The 22748-nt window shown below is 41.8% G+C and overlaps 1 protein-coding gene across 1 annotated transcript in view; it reads right to left on the bottom strand.

The window, feature by feature from the left end:
- Positions 1–566: 566 nt before the first annotated feature.
- The window catches only part of LOC126275253 (discoidin domain-containing receptor tyrosine kinase B-like), a 185909-nt gene continuing 163727 nt past the window's right edge, over positions 567–22748 (bottom strand). The window contains exons 13-17 of the mRNA XM_049977181.1: positions 18396–18505; positions 13732–13926; positions 9495–9587; positions 9265–9406; positions 567–2781 (exon numbers count right to left, since the gene is read on the bottom strand). Of these exons, the coding sequence (XP_049833138.1) occupies positions 2452–2781; positions 9265–9406; positions 9495–9587; positions 13732–13926; positions 18396–18505 (870 nt within the window). The 3' untranslated portion in view covers positions 567–2451. The remainder of the gene's footprint in view (positions 2782–9264; positions 9407–9494; positions 9588–13731; positions 13927–18395; positions 18506–22748) is intronic.

Genomic DNA, 22748 nt, shown 5'->3' with positions numbered 1-22748 from the left:
AGATTATATGGGTAGAACACATAACAAATGAGGAGGTATTGAACAGAATAGGGGAGAAGAGGAGTTTGTTTCACAAATTGACCAGAAGAAGGGATCGGTTCGTAGGACATGTTCTGAGGCATCAAGGGATCACCAATTTAGTACTGGAGGGCAGCGCAGAGGGTAAAAATCGTAGAGGGAGAGCAAGAGATGAATACACTAAGAAGATTCAGAAGGATGTAGGCTCCAGTAGCTATTGGGAAATGAGGAAGCTAGCAAAGGACAGAGTAGCATGGAGAGCTGCATCAAACCAGTCTCAGGACTGAAGACCACAACAACAACAACAGCAATTTGTTGGCCTGCAATCTTAGCAGTTTCTAAGAAAATTTGCTGAAGAAAGAGTTTTCTGAAACATAATATAACAGTGCTGTCAAATCCAACACTTCTAGGACAAATTTCAGAGGAAAGTACTTTCTAAATGTGAATGATCCAAGCAGTGATCTTTGCAATGCCGGTGTCATTTGTCTTTAGCAAATGGGAAAAAGAGTGATATGGCTGAAAAAATGATTTCTAGATGGTACACAGTTTGATGAAAATATTACCTTTATTACTATACACATAAGTTACAAATATATACACTTTAATACAAAATACAATAAATAGCTTCTATCAGCATCTTTAAAAACAGGATTTAACATTTAAAATATTTTAAATTTGCAATTTTTAAATTTTATAAGGCATAAAATATTTTATTCATAAATATCTGCTGGAAGATGTATGATGTCTTCAGTTTTATGATTTCTCTTTTAGAGGAAGGACTTGCATTGTGCTCCATAAAGCAAGTTGTATTTAGGATGTGGTAAAATGTAATATACACATCAAGAGTTCTTTGTCCAAAATTGAAATTCGACTTGAAGTGATCTGGTTATAAATTTATGTAGTTAGAATAAAAAGATAGATCCACAATAGTCACTGTTGTACATTAGGATGTTTCATGTTCTTAGTTATTTAAATTTTTTAATGGTGTTCTATATTATGCTTGTAATGATGTGTTACACATAAAGGGAACCTTGTAACCAGTGCAAAGATTATTAATCCTCTCTAAAGATGGTAATAGCTGTAATGAATAATCATCAAAATTCCATGAACAATTCAAAATAAGTGAATAAAAATGTTTCATGATTTTCTGTTTAACAATTGCACTGAATTAATTCTTACCCAAAATGAATTATTTCAACTGTCATTTCTCTATTAGATCTTTAGTGAATCCATAGTGATGAAGCAGATGACAAAGAGTTTTGGTGTATCATATATTCATGACTAAAAGTTTTTCAGGATACTGAGAAAACATTAGTCAGTGTAGTAAAGAATACAATAAGGTTATTGTTTGCAGCTAATTATTCAGTCTTATATTTCTGAAAATTGTGCTTTGTGTGTATTCTGATAGGCTCTTCTATGAAAGCAGATATTTCGCAAATTACACTTAGGGTAAATATCTAACTGTGTGCTGCAAATTTGTAAATATCTATATAAAAGATTTCTTAAAGTTACACTGTCATGGTATGGATGTCACAAATTATACAAAACATTTGCTTCGCGCAAGAACATCATTCGATGCGATTACAGAATCGAAATTAAATCACGTTCCGCCAACATCCTTTGCAAATGCAACACTTCACTCTTCTGAAATTACGAAGCACTTCCAACACAAATGTATTAGAAAAAGCATAATGATTAGATAAGTTCGATTACAGAACACGTTGTAGCTCAGTACCATTAGCAGCACTCGATGAAATTTATAATTTCAGCTACCAGTAATTCGTCGATTGCTAAAGACTGCTATTACAGGGCACGTTATTTCAGTCCATTTCATCCCTCAAATTAATATTCTTCTTCAACAATTCACGAAATGGTGTCACTATTTGTATACATTCCGGTAGTGAACATCCTCCTTATGATCTTCCACATTTTATAGTACTTGTAAATGAAAATAACATGTTTATACAACCACTGCAAAGCGATTTCGTATGCCCGATGACGTCTGCTGTGTCCCATTATGCACACAGTTTCTGAGGTAACTTAACAGTATTGGCTGTCCTGAGAGACTTAGCAAATAATCTCCAAATTAAAGATGCGTGAGCTCATTTGAGGTACAGGAAAGTACTAACACGAACACTTCGTAGGACAGTTGCATAAAAGAGGGACGGTTAATTGACAGTGACGAACACTGTTGCAAGCATATATGTTAAAACGATCTAACACGGCTTGAATCCCGTGAGGTTTTTATACATTCATACTGCGACATGACGATATGTTCACAGGTCATGCAGGATGCACAATAAGAACACACGTGGTGTTGAAGCTTAAAACTGCCACCGCTTAGAGAGCAGTCCTTTTTTTTCTAGGCACTGTGTGTATCGCGTAGTGTCCCTACTGGACCGCTTCCGTGATTCCGTCTGGCACGACCTGCGGCTACACGGTGGCGCCGAGCGGTGCGTACCCCAGCGTCTTCCTCTGCAGGAAGAGCTGTATCTCGCGGAAAGTGGGTCTGTCGGAGTCGCAGGGGCGCCAACACTCGGCCATCAGCTCCTGGACGTCTCGCGGGCCGCACGGCGCGCACGGCAGCAGCTCCAGGCCGGCGTCCTCGAGGCAGTGGGTCCGCTCCAGGCCGTAGCAGTGCTGTAGCGCCTCCAGCACCTGCTGGTCCGACAACGACTCGTATGGCCGCCGCCGGCACAACGTCAGGATCTCCCACAGCGTCACAGCGAACGACCACACGTCGCTCTTAGTCGTGTATTTGCCCTGGAAACAAAATGTGGTCTTATGAGCGCTGACGGAGTCACATTGAACAAAAATGTCGTCCTCCTGCTGGAGCCAGCTGGAGCCAGAACGTTGGAATACAAATACCGAGACGAAGAAAGTGAAAGTGAGGGAAATCGCTCTAGATGTAAGATCCTTAAAGACAGAATAGTGGCTGCAAAAAATCCAGACTGGTTTAGAAGATCAAGTTTCACCGTCTCGTCGTCCACGAATCCATTACAAATTAAATGAAATGTGCCAACGACATATTGGGACGGGATGCCCCATCTGGGGAAATCTACCACCTGGTGAAAGTTTTGGTTTGTCATTCTTGTAGTGGATGGTTACAGGGCGTTCAACCAGTAGGAAGTGAAAATTAAAGCATCTGGAGACGGATATTTTGCATTTAATAAATTTGCGCAACCAGTTTCTGTGCTCCATTACACCATTTTCCGGCCCTTTGAACTCCCTGTTTACGTTGTCCAAGGGGCTACAATGTGGTGTAACGGAACACCGAAATTAGTTGCGTGAGTAAATTAAATGCAAAAGAGACGGCTGCTGGTATTTTAATTTTCATTTCATGGGCAAGTCTTGTATATTGACGGCCCTTCGGCAGTCTGCGTTTCGGTGATGATTAAATTATGACAACACACCTAAACACACGACACGGCCAGATATCGAACCTAGAACGCCATTAACGAGTGTCAACAATGCTAACTACAAGCCCACGATATGTTGGTGAGGCTACTATGGACTGAGATTAAATTAGGATACGACAAATAAGGGAAACGAAAAGAAAGTTTTAACATCCCGTCGACGGCAATCATTAGAGACGGAACACAAACTAGGATAGGACAAAGAAGGGAAAGGGCAAGAGAGTTTTAAGGCCCCACAAGGACGAATAGTTAGATGGAGCATATATGCGGATGAGGAAATAATGAGAAAGGAAATGGGATATGTCCTTTTCGTACAAACCATTCAAGCATTCACCATTATTGATTTGAGGAAAAAATAGAAAGCTTAAATGTGGACTGCACCTCCACTTATCCAGAATCACTCCCACCAACATGAAGAGAGGTCCATTTCGCATAGTTACAGACCTAGTTAATCTCAAACCCTACTCTTTACAGGAACTTACACAAATAACAGAAAAACTTCCTAACGACGGAAAATGTGCGCTTATCCACCCGCTGCCCAAGAAAGGAGTTAGCAACTACAGAAGAATCTCCTTCCTACAAGTCACCAACAAAATTTTCTCAGAATGCTTACTTCAGAGAACACAAGCACGATTACAGTACAAATTTTCAGAGTATCAGAAAGGCTTCCTTCTCGGTCGTTTATGAACAGAACACACATTCAATCTGAAAACATTTCTGAAATACAAGGCTATCAGGAATACTTCAATCATCTGGATTTTCAAAGATTTCAAGAAAGTATACGATTCTGTCGACTGATTATCCGTACTTAACATCTTAGACGAACAGGGACTCGACCCAAAAACACTACGACTAATCAAACAGACATTTGCTTGCAGGACATTGAAAGGTAAATTCATGGATGAAACTTCATGGTCAAAATTGGAATACGTCAAAGCAACTTTTGTTGAACTTCCTCGTGGGAAATTGGTCTGGAAAAAGAACTGAAAATCTGAGAACACTGGAAACCAACACGACTAGGACAATCCCAGGAGAAGATGGAAAAAGCAAACTTAGCTTCCATAGACGACCTACCCATACTCTCAGATAATGAAGCAACAGCAACCAAACAAACAGAAATACTAAACAAAACGTGGAGAAAAAGTTGGCCTGAAAATCTCTTTCCAGGAATCTGAATTCTTGTGCTCAATTAGACACAAAATACGGCAATATAAACAGAGTTACTAAACATTTCAAATATATGGGTGAAATCCTCGAATCTACAAGTGGAGGAAAGATCTCACAGAAGACTTGACTACAAAAAATGAACACAGCTTACAGAATAACAGAAGGCATATATAACAGGAAATGCATGTATATTTTAACAAAGTATCCATCACAGTATTCAGCTTGAAATGCTGTAAGCAAATGCGACACTGACACTCCATACTAAAAGTAATGTGGAAAGCAAGGAAGAGGGCAAAATCATGAGGAAAATTTTTGGCCCAAAGCTGACAAAAGAGGGATACAGCTTTCACACAGGAAAGCCACACAGAAGACGTCAAACCTAGCAGCAAATGTCAGAAAAAGAAGGTTTAAGTTCTATGTGCAGTTCAGCATGCTACCACCAACAGTACTCATTAAGTCAAGTCAACGGTACCATGGTTCACACAAGTAAAACTGACCAAGAAGTATTACAGATGGATCCACTAGAAGCTCAAGACAAAAACATATATAGAGACAAAATTTACAAGTGGAATGTTTGGTCAGAGAATGAAGTCCAAAATAAAAAAAAAGTGGACTAGGCATAGGAAGAGTCTCCATGAACAAAATATGGGAGAGTTGTGGAAAATTAGAAAGAATGCTCAAATAGGACAAAATGTTGTGTGATCCTACAGGACCCCGACGCAAATAATAAATCTGGATGGCTAGCAGAGTATATGAACCCTGCTCTACTCAAATGCATGTTCCCTCTGCCAATCACTGTGGTACCTCATTCCATTTGTCGAGTACAGGCTAAATTAGGAAGACAATAGGAATTTCGAAAAACTGTTATTATTCCATAAAGTAAAAAATTACATTAAAGTAATATTGTTGTAATGGTGTATTCAAAATAGCTTTCGATGCACCATCTGAACAGTGGACCACATATGGACTGCTCGAATTCCATGTGAGAGACATGCTGTAAGAGATTAAAATGCCTTATGTCTTCTCTCTCTCTCTCTCACTCTCTCTCTCTCTCATCTTGCCTTTCCCTCCCTTCCTCTCATTTAATGGTCCATTGTCCTCAGTCAGCCTGTAATATGAGCGATTTTACGATTTTTTTCGAAAAACTAACCAAACAATCAATATAAGTACTTTCGCACATTATTGATTGATTCCTGGAGAAAATTTTCTGATTTTTTGAAGAAATTCAGTCATCATTAAACCCACAGGTCATGTTTCTTGCAATAAAATATGCATTACTTAAAATAATAAATCAGGCTATTATTCTTTGTGAACGTGACACTGGAGCAATTCAGCCAAATTTCAGAACGATATCTTTATTAGTATAGAAAAAGACTTTATCTAAAGCCGATGGAATTGAGAGCGGGCACACTAATATTAATATTATAAAGATATGTTTCTGAAAAAGGTTTACGTCGGTTGCATCTTGAGTTTTCCAAAAAAAAAAAAAAAAAAAAAAAAAAGAAATCTTAAGAATAGCTTAATACAGGTGGCACTCGTTTAATAGCATTACATTCAAATAAGACAGCGGTCATGAACGCCATTCGTACAATACTGTAGTCGAGCAAATCATTAACTTTACACCTTATAGACATGTTGAAATGCACTTGAATATCTGGATTCATGTATATCATATAATATGCCATCCCTGAATTTAATTAAAAGTAGTTGGCCTTCCCCTCGTTCTAACCGACGTTTCCAGAAGGTTTCCCTTAGTTGTAAGGCAAATGCTGAAATTCGAAATCCTCTTGCATATATTCCTAATAAGAACTCCGTCTGTCCACTACCAGCTTCCAAGGTATTTGTCTGTAAAGTACCTGACTGTATCATTGGTCGTTGCTCGAACAGCGTAAAAACAGAAAAGTTATATATGTAAATATAGGTCAGAAATGCCGCTTGATCATACCTTCGAACCACATTAAAATTATTCCCTGTTTTGTAGTGCTCCTTGGAACGCAGAAGCTTCCTTCCAACCAGTTTACAACAGCTATCCTTTGAATGTTTTGTTTCTACTAGTCATGTCGTATTGCTTCTTTGACACTCTTCCCCAGACATGCATTAGTGTTTACTGCCACACTGATGACAGTGATCTTCGCAAAAGAAGGGACAATCTTTAACACCATCTTGTCTCCACCACTGCGTTCAGCAGCAGAAAATTTTATGTGTCCTTTTATGCTGTTACGATATTAGGTACTGTAGCCTCTAGTGTCGTTACCCTACAGCTGTTGTTGCGAGTGCGTCGGCTAAACAAGCCCCGATAATCTTCTTTCGGAAGTATCACACACCACACCTGACAGTTCCTAGTCCAGTAAACGATGCAAAGGAAAGATAGCTTCACTATATTCATTCAGAAAACAAGGGTTGATTTAGATTCGCTTTATTTTGTCCGAGCCCTCTTCACAATGATTGTCAGTACCTCGTAGAAATATTAGTCCACATCGTCAGTGGTAAGATCTACATCTACAATATTACTCTACAATTAACAATTAAATGATTGGCAGAGGGTTCATCGAATCACCTTCAAGCTATTTTGCTACCGTTTCACTTCCAAACAGCGCATAGGAAAAACGAAAACTTAAATCTTTCCGCGCGAGCTCTGGTTTCCATTACTTTATTAAGATGTTCATTCCTCTGTGTACAGATGGGTGGAAACAAAATATTTTCACACGCTGAGGAGAGAGCTGATGATCGAAATTTTATGAGACGATTCAATTGCAACGGAAAACTGTTTTAATGATTGGCAACCCAATTCGCGTATCGTGTCCATGGTGTTCTTCCCCTCTTTGAATTTTTCCGATGTCTTCCGTAGATCCTATCTGAAGCGGATCCCACAACGCACAGCAGTACTCCAGAAAACGCAGAAGAGTGGTATAGACCGTCTCTTTAGTAGAACTGTTGCATTTTCTAAGTGTTCTGCAGGAAAACATGGTCTTTGGTTTGCTTTGTCCAGAATATTATCTATGTGATCGTTCCAACTCAAGTTATTCGCAACTGAAGTCCCTAAGTATTTAGTCAAATTTACAGCCTCTACATTTGTGTGATTTATCGTGTAACAGATATTTAGTAGATTCCTTTTAGTAGTCATGTGGTTAACTACACTTTTATTCATTAATTACAGTCAATTGCCACTTACCAGGAACAGCAGAGAGCCTATAAGAATTCCTTGGGAAATGCTAGATATTATTTCTGTTTTTTCTCGATGACTTTCTGTCAGTAACTACAAATTGTGACCCTTCTGATAGGAAATCACGAATCCAGTCGCAGAACTGAGACGATATTCAACAGGCACGCAATTTCATTAGAAGTCGATTGGGAGGTATGGTGAGAAAAGCCTTCCGGAAGTCCAAAAATATGGAATCAATCTGACATCCCTTGCCAACAATACGTATTATTACCTCATGAGAATAAAGAGCTAGTTGCATTTCACAGGAACGATATTTTCTGAATCCGTGCTGGCTGGCTCTCAATAAATGGTTTTATTCTAGATAAATCAGAATGTTCGTGTACAGTTTATGTTTCGTTAACAAGTGGAGTCTGTAATTCAGCGGATTAGTCTTATTTCCTTTCTTGGGTATTGTTTTGACTTCTGCAACTTTCCCGTCTTCAGGTAGGCGTCTTTTGACGAGCGAGTGGTTGTATATGATTTCTAAGTACGGAGCTATTATATCTGCTTACAACGAGAGGTACCTGACTGTTACACAATCAGGACAGGAGGCCTTGCCTTTATAGTTTTAAGCTGCTTTGCTACAACAAAGATGTCTACTTCTAAGCTACTCATGTTGTAAGGTGTTATTCGTTCGAAGTCTCGAATATCTGTTTCAGCTTCTTTGGTGAAGCAATTTCGGAAAACCGTATTTAGTAACTCTGAATTAATGGTACTGCCATCAACAATATCACCATTCTTCAGTACAACGAAAAACCAGACAAATTTCCAACATTGGCTGGTTTTTCATTGTACTGATTAACAGAAGTTGCTGACTTGCAATCTGTCCAGCATGCTTGAAATTCGTAACTCACTATTGTTATTGAGCAGTGAACGTATTGTTTGTGTCTTTCCACTAGTGCAATTTACATACGATCAGAATCTCTCTTGATTCTCTGCCATATTTCGAGACAGAGTTTCGTTGTGTAGAGTATTAAAAGCATCTTAATTGAAGTTCGCACTATATTTCAAGCTTCTGTAAAATTTTGGTTAACTAAGGGATTTTGCATTCTTTTAAATTTGGTACACTTATTTCGTTGCTTCTCATTAGTGTTCCTACCCGTCGTTATTAATTTATTTGGTGCATGTTTCAATTGCCGTCTATGCTATTTCTTTGAATTTGAGCTACATTTGTTCTACGTTTACATACTGAGATTGCAAGGAGCAGAGACTATCTCTTAGGAAGGCCTCAAGCGAATTTTTTATCTGCTTTTCTAAAGAGATGTATTTTTCATTTACTTTGGGTTTGGATGAAAGTAGATGGAACAAGGAATCGGACGTATCCTTTAAAACGAGTCATACCAGCATTCGCCCGAAGAGCCTAAATCTAGAAATCGGATGAGTATTTCGTCCCCACGCCTTCCAAACGCGGATTTCCTTACTCATGGCGCCACTTAGTTTACGTGTAGATGCGACAGTTACCTGGCACACGGACTCTGGGGACATCCACCGAACGGGCAGCGACCTCGATCCGTCGATCGGATAATAGTCGGCAGCATACAGCTCGTTGTTGGTGCCGAAGTCGCAGATTTTCACGTGGTAAGCCTTCCCCACGATGCAATTTCTGCAGAACAGAGCGTGAATTTGTAAAGCAATCTACTGTCTGAACACTGACAGCTAATACATATCCTTTGTGTAAAGGGTATGCTTACCTCGTAGCGAGGTCCCGATGTACGAAGTTGAGAGTTTCCAGGTAACGCATCCCGGACGCTATTTGCGAGGCTATGTACAGTAGGCACGTTGAACTGTAAACGAAAAAATTAGTGATGTAATTACAGTTATTTATGATAACGTTCAAGTACCTGTAAATATAAAAACAAACATTAAAAAACAATAGCATATTTTCGAGGACAATAAACTTGACAAAAAATCCATTTGCTTCACTTTTAACTGCCAGTAAAGTTTCATAGCCCTATAGCGAATCATTTTGTTTTCTGTTTCTGCAAGGGTGATGTTTCACAATGTGTTCACAATGAAAGCATAACTGTAACCTGCCTGTTCTATGAAATTACGTTCGTTTTGTTGAAATGCTGCGCTTTATTCCATCTTCTATCCACATGATAATGATTTTAAATATTTTCAAAGTGCAAAAACAGTGTATATATAAAGTTTTTGAATGTTCAGAGTGAATAAAAGGAAAACTTTTTATATGACAGAACTGTCACAGGTGTGTTGTTTCGACGCTAGGATCCCATGAATATATTGACACTAGTGATGTTCAGAGACAAGCTAAATGAATATTGTTTTAGAGGTGATGCAGAAAATGTTGTATTTAGATGCTAATTATTCCTGAAGAAACTAAAAACTATCAGGTGTTTCACGAAAAACAGCTGCAGCTTAAGCCAAACAGGCAACTGGTTCTCCTTAACTGCATGCAGGTGTCTCGTGCACCAAATGCTTCATCTCCCCTGACAAAAGAAAAGCCGTAGACGTGAGGTCCCAAGAGTCTAATGGACACAGTAATGGCTCACCACCCCCAGTCCAACAGCCGGGGAAAATTTTTTTCTACATGTTCTGTGACATCAGCTTTATCTCCAGTAACAACTCTGAAATTTCGTGTACATAGTTTCCTCACACTCTGTGCAAATGTTTAGTGGGATGTGGATGTCAGCACGGATTTGAATCTAATGAAGATACAGTGTATTATTAGTTTCCTTTGTTCACGTTACCCAGAAATCATTTTTAATACTCTGATTTCCTCTCAAAATTAACAGAGGTGGTTGAATTTGCAGTTAACAGGTAATAGCACAAAGAACAAGTTTCCGTAACTGCAGTTGTGGACGACAATTTTGTGGTGTATCTTTGTTAAATACAGTATTTAAACCAAAGCCAGAGATTCTCTCAGTGCTTTTTTCCTAGTTGCTTCGTAAAAAATTATCAGTAGAAACACGAACGTGTAAATTGTAATAGTGGCAGACTCAGAATTTTAAATGGGTAGCATATTTTCACGCTGACGACAATGAAAATAACTGCGAAAAATAAGTCGCGTTTCTGCGCTATTCTCAGTACTGGAAATGTATCCAAGCTGGGCTCCTAAAGACATTGGTTGCGACCTTCAGCACGTTGAACTTCACACAAGACAGTGTGCGTGGGACACTCATTCACGAGTCGCCGTCACATGAGTGTTTCTCCGCGAGGAGGAAACTTCATTAATTGTTCTAAGTGACGTGCGAGGTGACTCCGAACAGAGGCCTCATTGTACGTAGCAACACGAGTACAGGCACTCTCTTGTAACCACTGGAGATTTGTCTGTGCAATCGCTTCCTCCTGTCATGCTGTAAATCTCGTTTCCCGTAAGAAGAGTTCTAGTTCTCACAGCGATTTCCTAAAAACCCTCTACAGACCTTTGCAGAACGATATTGCAAATGACTTATTTACTTTGCCCTTTCTATTAATGCAGTTTTTCGGCTTAGACAACTGGTCATGAAGTTGAATAATAAAATAAAGTTTTCCATGTATTGAAGTAAAGCAACCCGTACTAGAAGAATCGCAAGAGATAGCGTGTCGCATTTATCTGAGCTTCCGAAATAAGTTGTTGTCCAGAAGAAATGTACCAGGAAAATGCTGTTTAGAGACCAGAAGGGAATTAGTTAGCATGACTGCTTATCTTGTGAACTGTTTACGAAGTTATGAACCGCGTTTGTCTTTTTTAAATAGCACCCTAAACGGTCTATTCATTAACCCACTTTCTGTAGTCAATACCAGCTCAAGAACGTATCACAGTGTTCTGTATTTGTGGGGATCTACAGCCTCCAGATGCTTAATAAACGTAAACATGGTAAGTAGTAGTCTATAGTGCGATTGTTATTTTATCGCGTGATTAGCTCATTTCTACTAATCGTCATTGTAAAGCACATTTGTATTTCACGTCATTTTCAAATCACTCTAAATGACACGTAAAAAGTAGCCATATGTAAAATAACGTTATATGGCTACTTTTTACTTGTAATTTAGAGTGATTTGAAAATGACAAGATATGCATATGTTACAGATGTGCTTGACAACGACGCTTAGTCGAAATTAGTTAATCGCACGATAAAATAAGCATTGCATTACAGCCTACCACGGACGAATTTTTAGGTTTATTATTATCGCAGTATATTATTCCCGGAAACATCACTTTATTAAAAAAGTGTCGCAAAATTGACTTTCACTCTCCTGTACTAGCACACAACATAGGTGCACAGGTGCGTAGGTGTGTAACGTATCCACTTGCTGGAGTTCAGAGTAAATAAATAAAAACGCACGGTAAATGCACTAAGAAAATAGTAATGAAGGTGCAGTGTTTAATCAAGAACTGCCTTTGCTGTACACAGGATACGTTTTAAAAGTGCTACGGTACTGTACTACATGGATCCGTATGTAACGAAGAAACTGACGTTGCAGTTACTGTTCTGCTAACTTTAGGGGCCCTCACACGCTCGATATTTATTCTATAATAATGAGAACTGTGCAATACTATTGACCGTCTGAGAGTGGTATTGACGTTTCGCGCAGTGTGTTGAAGGGATTGCAGAGCTTTAAAAATACTAACACTCGCTCATTGTATTGCTAAATATATTATAGTGTGTAAGAGTGGCGATATGCACTACACGGCAGTTCCTGTGGAGACTTCGTGATTCGCAGATATGCAGACAGTTGATACAACGCCGCTATGTGAATAGGGAAACACAAGCAAGACAGATGAAAGGGAACAATTGCTGAAGTACGGTCATGAAAGTAGTTTGAGCACAAATTTAATACGTATTCAGTAACTACTTGTAGAAATTTTTGACAGAAGTGTTAAAGTACATGGAAGTAACACAGTAACAGCTTATTTCTTCATTTCAGAAGTTTGAATTATTTATTAATGCGTAATAGCTCTACATACCGATCCTCTACAATACTGAACCTTACTCTTTTCAGGTTTATAAATCACGTCCAGCGTTGTGGAAAGTGAAATCCGAGGTGTATATAAACAGTATCTGTTTTGCGTATGTAAGGGGTAACGAGGTTCACCAATTCGGTGAAGGATTCCACATTCATCCTTCAAAATTTTTGACAGTTATTTCCATCTGCTGCGGGTTCTCTTAGGATATTTTACGGTCGTGCGTAGAATGCCTTCCATACAGCATTTCCGCCCATCGCGGCATCCTCGTACTCCTTTTTGCGTTACGTAGCGACTGCGATCTCAGTACACGTAAGTTCTACATCATCACATGCCGAGATGTTCGCTGCCTGGGCGCAAATATTACGCAGTAATATTGTGAAGCTCGTGGCCTCGCACTTCATCACAATATATTGACACGATATTATTGCGCACTAAATATTCAGCGTGTGAGGACCACTTCGTGTTCTCCTTAGATGAGTAGCATCTTTAGTTTCTCCTCGTTGGTGCACACTGTACCCACACAAACCTTTAGCTAAAGGAGGCTGACGGAATGGCTGAAGGGCAATTTCCTTGCGTTCTCATTTGTATACTGTCAGCTTCACAACAGGACTATTTACTTTACCCCACGTACGTCTGATGCTTATTAGTATAGAAGTGAGAGTCGGTTTTGAATTACGTATTTAATAACATTAGGATTACGGGAATGGCTCACTTTGGTACTTTTTCAAAAGATGTTGAGGAGAGGAAATGGATTACCGAATAAATGATATAATTTTCTATGTAAAACAGATGTATTGCTTATCAAATCTTCGGAACGATCAAATTACATGGAAGGCAATCATGCTTGTTAATGTACCCTAGACAGCTGAACTAGTCTTTCTTGGTCCGTTTTTTGTTCTGCTTCTGGACAAAGCGTTATTTGCGGTCATCAGTATGTATGTCCTATTACGTGGATCGAATTAACTGAAAAATAGGGAAGGGAAAGCCAAAGAGATGAAAAACCGATGCACTGAGCTGACCTTATGGTGTTAGCGCCGGTGACGTACGGGTCGTCTTCGTGGTGGTGTTGCCTGAGGAACAGGCTGAGGTCTCCGTGGTCGAGGTACTCGAGCACGACGCCCATCGGCTCTTCCAGCGTGCAGACGCCGAGCACCCGCGACAGGTGCGGCTCGTCCAGCGCCGAGAGGATTCGGGCGTCCCGCATGAAATCCAGTCTGTGCATCAGAAAAGATTCAACATTTGGAGACAGACAAATTATCTGGCTGACTGGTTTTCTGAACTTTCATCTTGATTTAAACCACTATTTAAAAGTAAGCAACTAAGATGTTCCACTTGCAGCAAGCATATGATTTGGTGGAATCATAAATGTTTCGATGGAGAAGGAAGGACACACTTTTTCAGCTGGCATGGACTGGCAGCGGCATTTTCGTACGAACCACAATTCGATTCGCCTCCTCTCGTGAAATAAGTACGGTCGGACGTCAATCTGGCCGACACTCGTCTAGAATGAATGTCCTGTATCATAACCAGTGCGGCACCGTGTTCACTGTGATTGCCACAGAGTGATTGATCAAGAGCCTCAGTAATACTAAACTTTGGTTCCAGTTAGCTAACTTCGAGAAGGTTCCTGTAAATAATCGTCTCACTCTTTACAGCTTTCGGGAAAATAACGACGGCTTATTGGGGTGAATGGTTTACTAGGATGTCGGGTCGACTGGTAAACAGGACATCTCACGTCCTCGTAAACCTCCGATTATGAGTTTAACGTACGCCTTTTATCAAAATTAGAGTTTTGCTTATTAAGGATTCCTTAGGAAATCGTGTCCTAGTGTTTCGTGAGGAGTATTCAGTCATCTGGCGTCAATCAGTAGCCGGGATACAACGTTTCTTATTATTAATACCGTTAATGGTGGATCACTAACTGTGTCAGTAATTGTCGTCCTACACTGTTAAAATTCTGATCTGCGTCATTTAAATTGGTTCAAACACTTTTATCCACTGTAAACGTAGGCTTCCACGGCCGTTGTCACAGTGAATAAAATTCTTCTGGACTTGAGGCCGCATTGTCATCTGTGAAACTTCCGACGTTTCGGCGACTGTTGCAAGGCGCCTTCCTCAGGGTGTATTGATAACTGCAGCTACACTCTGAGGAAGGCGCCTTGCAACAGTCGCCGAAACGTCCGAATGTTACGGATGAGAATGCGGCCTCAAACCCAGGAGAATTTTATTGACTTTTATCCACTGCTTTGCTTGATCATGATCTCCCCATTACTACATACATACATTTCCATGGTTATTAGCAGCGTATTCACCTTCCGTTACTTTGAGGTGAACAAAAGTCATGAGATAATGAGAATTTCAGAAAGATATTATTAATTTTTCTGTATTTGACTCGTTCCATTTTTTTTTTTTTTTTTTTTTTTTGCTTACATCAATTGTTTGTATGTAAAACTCATCAGTATTTAAAATATGTCGAACACACTGTCATAACTGAGCTCTCTCTGTATTTCCTCTATAGTAATGTGCTTTGTCTCGTTTGTGTTTTTGAATAATTTCATAATCTGAGAAGACCTTTCTTCAGTGCTTAACATGTTTGTCATGTTTCAATGGACACCGAAATTCAGTTTTCTCGTTAGATTTTTTACCCGGAAGTTATTATTGTACATCGTTCTTAAAGAATTTCGTTTTTGGTGTTACGATGGTTAGTATACTTCCGAGCTTCTTCTTCTATGAAAATATATTCGACGGTTTTATCTTGCTAGGATGTGTTTCGATTTCTGGCAAAGCTTAATGCACATGAAGAGGATGAGCAGGAATTTCGTTGAAATATGTGGTTTGTCGCTACCGCTTGACTAGGGGCCGGAGAAAATTTCGTTATTGACATTCGAATATAAACCCTGCATTCACTAATTACGTGTGTTCAAATTTAGATCTTCAGACACTTTACCAGCTTCCACTTTGACTTCACGTTCCTTTCATCGAACGGGTGGGTTTGTAATGGGACGACCTGCTGAATATAGCCGTGAGCAAGTCATAAGTCAGAATGACAGGGAAATTGCTAAGCAAGTGTGATTCGATGAAGACAGAAGTCGTTATAAAAACGTTCGTTCATCTATCCAATTACTAAGCATTTTTGACTGATAATGGAAACTGCATCAATGTGAATTAACGGGAGAGAGGAAAAAGATCCAAGGGATACATAAGAGCTACTTTACTGGTGTGTCTAGTCAGGACATAAATGCTCAAGAAACTAGTAGATCCGCTACAAGAAAGGCACTGAGTCTGAATTGTAACTCAGAGAAATCCCTTGTCACAATAAGAGAGAAGAAACGTAACATCATGGAACTTGTATATCGCGTAAAATTAGATTAATTCAGAAATGTGCAGCAAGGGCAGACAGTCTTCCTTCCCAATCGCCAACGGTAAGCGGGAAATATTCAAGGGGCGTTCAATAAGAAATCTAACACGTTTTTCCTCTCGGTTCGTTTCTGTTGAAACAATGCGTAATTTATTGAGGGAATCGTGGAATATTCGAGCTTCAGCCCCTATATTTCATGAAGTTGCGATAGGTGGCTGAACAATACGGAGCTTTCAAAATGGCGTCTGTAGCGGTGGTGCGTTTCAAGCAGGTAGCTGCCATTGAGTTACTTTCGGCGAACCAGTGCTTCGCAGATACTCATAGGTGCTTGCAGAGCGTCTATGGAGATCTGGCAGAGAACAAAAGCGGGGTGAGTTGTTAAGCGAGGCGTCCGTCATCTCGCAATAAGATAGCCGAAACCTGTCCTATCTTCCACGTGCCGGTCGGCCGCACACAGCTGTTAACTCCTACAGTGTTGTAATGTGGGGAACCACTAGAGGTGGTCGACGTATCACAATCAAACAACTCGCTGCACAACTGGACGTCTCAGTTGGTAGTGCTGACACACTCGCCCACCAGTTGACGTACTGAAATGTGTTGGCCCGTTGGGTTCCTCGCCACCTAAGAGAAGACCATAGAGAGTGACGAAAGACCGTCTGTGCGGAATTGCCTGCGCGTTAAGAGTCTGATCGCGACAAAATTTATCGAACTTCGTCACAGGTAATGATACATGATTTCAAAACATCGAATCGGAAAGAAAATGGCAATCCACAGAGTGACGCCACGCTACCTCCCTTCCGAAGAAAAGTACGAAATTGCTTCCTCAGCCGGTAAAGTAATGATGATGGTCTTCTGGGACTCTGAAGGAGTTATTCTGTTTTTTATAATCCGTCATGATGCAACGATCAAATCTTAAGTCTATTGTGCTAGCCTCAGGAATTTGAAGAAACGACTTCAGCGTGTTATCCGCCTCATAAATGCAAACGAACTCTCCTCCTTGACAATACCAGGCCGCACACAAATCTAAGCACCCGAGACGAGCTCACAAAGCTTCACTGGACTGTTCTTCCTCATCCACCCTACAGTCCGGATATCGCAACTTCCGACTTCCACGTGTCTGGCCTAATGGAGGAGTAACCCTCAGGGAATTACTACGTCGGTGATTGGGATGCAGCAAGCTCAGATGTCGACCGATAGACTGGTATCATGGGAGCATAGAGACTCTTCCAGTAAGCAGCGTCAGGTGATTATGTTGAAATATATGGTTTTGTGGCCAAAAAAGTGGGGAGAAATATAATATATTGGAATCGTAACTAAAAACAATCTGCTTTAAAAAACAATTGCGCTATATCGGGGAAAATCGGCCGTATATTAAAGAAACACCGAGTTAAAACCGTCTTTCGCCAGCCCAATAAAACACGGGCATTACTGGGAAGCGTGAAAGATGACCTCGGTATGAGGAAGGCCGGCATATACCAAATTCCCTGTGAGTGTGGGAAGACTTGTACCGGACAAACAGTACGCACCGTCGAAGATCGTTGCCGAGAACATCAAAGGCACACCCGACTGAAATTACCAAATAAGTAGGCGGTAGCAGAGCGCTGTTTGTCCGAGAAACACGAGATGGATTATGAGCGTACCAAGATCCTGGCTTAGACCTCTAAATATTGGGACAGTGTTACAAGGGAGGCTATCGAAATTCGCACCACGGAAGATCTTATCAACCGAGATTGCGGCTACAATCTCAGCAAGGGTTGGGACCCGGCATTGAATGTAATTAAGAAGACACTCAGCATGAAGTACGAACTAGCGACCAGGGCGGACGTAGCAAGCACATCGACGCTACGACAGATTCCGACGCCGACGTCTTCGCGACCGCCGGCGCGCGGGCGCGGACGGCGATGAGAGCGGCCCGGGGGGGGGATTTAAATCGGCCGCCCGCCCTCAGGAGCTCAGTTCGTCAGCGCACCTGAGGATGGCGACATGTCTGATCGCCGAAATATTGTGCCCGTTGGACACTATGAACCGGCACTTTACGCACTTTACTGTTCGAGCAGAAAGTGTAGCGTTACTTAGTGAGTGCCCCTCGCATTTCTTATCACTAAATGCACTGTAGCTCATGAGTGCAGGCGTAAATGTAGAAGAATTTTACTAAAGTACTATATATCCCAAGTAATGTCGTAGCAGTCTGAAAAATCAGCATTTCAGGAAGTTCAGGGACTAGAGCTAGAGAAGCCCATCAACAGTACATTGTGTTCCACTTGTTCAGTAGGTGAGCAGCGCTACAACCCGCAATGACCACGTGGTGCGCTGCCCCTCACTTACCTGGACTTCTCGGCCGCTCCGATGGGCAGCGACTTGACGGCGACCAGCCGCTTGCCGAGAGTCGGAGCGCCGCCAAATTCCGCGATGCCGTCGGCCTCCGCCACGTACACCTGCCGGCCAACGTCAAGGCGCTAACATTAGAACAAGCCGTGCAGCGACGACTCTCATGGAATCCAGCGACTCGCTGAAATTGTGATATCCACACAAGTTTCGCAGACTACACTACTGCAGCTTCTAGTTACGTGAGCTGTGAATTCATCTTAATTGTTGTTGTGGTCTTCAGTTTCGTGGGGCTCTCCATGCTCATACAACAGAAATATAAAGTATGGATGAAACTATGGAAACACCAAAAACACAAAGCATTACCGTGCCCATTACGGTACAATGAAACCGTTGACATTCATCAGGTGGACCTGATCAGCCAAAATGGTCACATAATCCTTGGCAGTTTTGTGCTCCTGCAGAGTAAACCTTGGGCCCATGGAATACCATGATGTGGCTGCCTAACTGATCACCACATCCCGCTACGTTTCGCTCTTGGAACGTAAAGTCGGCCAGAAGTTGGATACACTGTGAAACAAGACTAATCCGACCAAATGGCTCCCTTTCATTGCTCCATAGTTAAAGTTTTATGGTTCTGGTACCATGTTTCCCTGTTAAGGGAATTTGCGTCACTGACGAGCAGTTTTGGAATTCCCGTCCGCCCTAAAATTGCCTTCATAGGGAGCTCCTGTCGTGTTACTGTGAGGCTGAGAGCATTCGCGAGTGCGATATTAAACTCTGCTGTGACTTTTGCAGCTGTCGTTTCCTTGTTTTTCGTCACACTCTTCATCGATGACAGACGGTCGCGATCACACGAGACTTACTTAGCGTTGTGACAGCGGATGATGCTTTTGTGCTTTCTCTGTAGACTGTATAAATGTTCGACACCGTGCCTCTTGAAACACCAAACACTTCGGGTACCTTGGTTACGGAAGCATCCGCCATACGAGCACCAACAATCTGCAGCGTTCGAAACCACTTTGCTCCGACGTAGTGCATCCTCAACTGCACAGAACACTGTTCTGACCGTGATTGACACTTGCAATGTGCTTAGAATATTAAACAGGTGCCGTTCGTTATCATATACAACAGTGTAACCTGCATACTTGTCTGGTATCTACAATTATCTTCAAGAATGCATTTCTCGCGGTGATTCAATATTTTCATCTAAACCATGTAACTACTGCTGTTCATCCTGCTTTCAGACGTTCGCAGTACCAACACATCAAAGAAATGTTGACTAATGGTACAAGGCCGCATCTGCCAGTCGATCAGATTACTGCTCCTGTAACTACTAAAAATGTCAGTCTGGTCCCTCCACAGATACCCCTCTGATGTGTTCAGTTACGACTACGGGTGTCGCTGGGACTCGCAACCCGCCACACCGCGGCATGGTCCACGATTTGTGAAGGCTCTTGAGTTCTTCATTATTTTTATTGTTAGGTCAAAACTTGTATCCACGTTCGACTTTCAAAGCATAACACGCACAGTTTTATAATAGCACGTGATACTACCTCTCCTCAGTAGAACACTGTTCAAAAGAGAACATTGCAGCTCTCTGATTTCCAACGATACCAGATAAATGTAAATGGAAAGAACTGCAGACTAAACTCCAGACATCCGTATTCTGCTTTTACGAACATACAACATTTCACGGACTTACATTCAGTTTAATGATATCTGAGGTGCACTGTTTACTTGTAAATCTATTACGCTGCTATAAATGAATCATATAATAATAGTGACTGAATATGTGATCGTGTTCTATGAAATACCTAAGACCATGTTAATGAGGAAGTGTCACAATACATCGTCATAGTAACGGTGGCTGCCGAAGCTGCTTTGCGTTTGGAATGAAGTAAAAGTCTGTGAGTCTTTGAATTAATTATAGAGTGTCGTCATTCGCGTTTTAAGCGTTCATTTGAAGCTCGCCTTTTGGCAGTCAGTGTTATTCGCACCCGTTTCATGGAGCAGATTGTTGGCCACTAAAATTTCATTGAGTTTTATAGCTAGTATATTTGACAGAAATCTATGTTCCAGTAAATGCTACAAAAAATCTCGAATTTGTGTGCCTTAAAACCTCGCCAATGCCACGTATGAAATCTCTCAATACATACACTGATGAGCCTAAACATCATGACTGTCTGGGTTATAGGCTTATAGCCTATTGCTCCTCCTCTGGAACGCCATACATCAGTGAGTCTACTTGGCATGAATTCTTCAAGCCTATCGCTCCTCCTCTGGAACGCCATACAGCAGCGAGTCTACTTGGCATGAATTCGTCACGCCTATTGCTCCTCCTCTGGAACGTCATACAGCAGCGAGTCTACTTGGCATGAATTCGTCACGCCTATTGCTCCTCCTCTGGAACGCCATACACCAGTGAGTCTACTTGACATGAATTCTTCAAGCCTATCGCTCCTCCTCTGGAACGCCATACAGCAGCGAGTGTACGTGGCATGAATTCGTCAAGCCTATCGCTCCTCCTCTGGAACGCCATACAGCAGCGAGTCTACTTGGCATGAATTCTTCAAGCCTATCGCTCCTCCTCTGGAACGCCATATAGCAGCGAGTCTACTTGGCATGAATTCGTCAAGCCTATTGCTCCTCCTCTGGAACGCCATACAGCAGCGAGTCTACTTGGCATGAATTCGTCAAGCCTATTACTCCTCCTCTGGAACGCCATACACCAGTGAGTCTACTTGGCATGAATTCGTCAAGCCTATTACTCCTCCTCTGGAACGCCATACACCAGTGAGTCTACTTGGCATGAATTCGTCAAGCCTATTACTCCTCCTCTGGAACGCCATACACCAGTGAGTCTACTTGGCATGAATTCTTCAAGCCTATCGCTCCTCCTCTGGAACACCATACAGCAGCGAGTCTACTTGCCATGAATTCGTCAAGCCTATCGCTTCTCCTCTGGAACGCCATACAGCAGCGAGTCTACTTGCCATGAATTCGTCAAGCCTATTGCTCCTCCTCTGGAACGCCGTACAGCAGTGAGTCAACTTGGCATGAATTCTTCAAGCCTATCGCTCCTCCTCTGGAACGCCATACAGCAGCGAGTCTACTTGGCATGAATTCGTCAAGCCTATTGCTCCTACTCTGGAGTGTCGTACAGTAGCGAGTCTACTTAGAATGAATTCGTCAAGCTTATTGCTCCTCCTCTGGACCCCCGTACTGCAGCGAATCAATTTGGGATGAATTCGTCAAGCCTATTGCTCCTCCTCTGGAGCACCGTACAGCAGCAAGTGTACTTGGTATGAATTTCTCAAACCTATTGCTCCTCCTCTGGAGCGCTGTACAGCAGTGAGGACTTGGAATGAAATCGTCAAGCCTATTGCTTTTCCTCTGGAGTGCCATACAGCAGCGAATCTACTTTGCATGAATTCGTCAAGCTCTTGGCAAATTTCTGAGGTGTGCGGCACCAGATGTCTACACACAGGTCACGAAACACGCGTTTATTATGGACGGAGCTGGTCTCCAGAGACGTTCATCGGGTTCCGATCGGTCGAATTTGGTGGCCAATACATCAGCGTAAGTTCACTATCATGCGTCTCGAACCACTGTATTCCGATTCTCGGTTTGTGACACAGGCAGTTATTGTGCTGGACTCTGATGTTTTCCGTGATCTCACTAAGTCACTCCATGCAATAGCCGCGGTGGTTGCTTTAGAAGGGCATAAGCGATTTCCTTCCCCATCTTTGAAACGAACAGGGCTCGTACTCCACCTGTAATGACGTCGATGTCGACATGACGTTAACCCTCGTATTCTGAATGAGATTTTCACTCTGCAGTGGAGTGTGCGCTGATATGAAACTTCCTGGCAGATTAAAACTGTGTGCCGTACCGAGACTCCTACTTGAGACCTTTGCCTTTCGCGGCAAGTGTTGTACCATCTGAGCTACCCAAGCACGACTCACGCCCAGTCTTCACATTCTGGAAACATCCCTCAGGCTGTGGCTAAGCCATGTCTCCGCAATATCCTTTCTTTCAGAAGTGCTAGTTCTGCAAGGTTCGCAGGAGAGCTTCTGTAAAGTTAGGAAGGTAGGAGACGAGGTACTGGCAGAAGTAAAGCTGTGAAGACGGGGCGTGAGTCGTGCTTGGGTAGCTCAGTTGGTAGAGCACTTGCCCGCGAAAGGCAAAGGTCCCGAGTTCGAGTCTCGGTCCGGCACACGGTTTTAATCTGCCAGGAAGTTTCAACCCCCATATTACTTACTTACTTCATTTATCTTGCTGAAGGATGCCAACGTCGTCGTGGGCGGCATCAAGGATGTAGGGATGGAGGCGTTCCTCAGTAACGTTAAT

The sequence above is a fragment of the Schistocerca gregaria genome, chromosome 1 (assembly GCF_023897955.1).
Source record: "Schistocerca gregaria isolate iqSchGreg1 chromosome 1, iqSchGreg1.2, whole genome shotgun sequence".
Classification (NCBI taxonomy): domain Eukaryota; kingdom Metazoa; phylum Arthropoda; class Insecta; order Orthoptera; family Acrididae; genus Schistocerca; species Schistocerca gregaria.
Note: the sequence above shows the minus strand (reverse complement) of the source record. Positions and strands in the feature narration are given on the sequence as shown.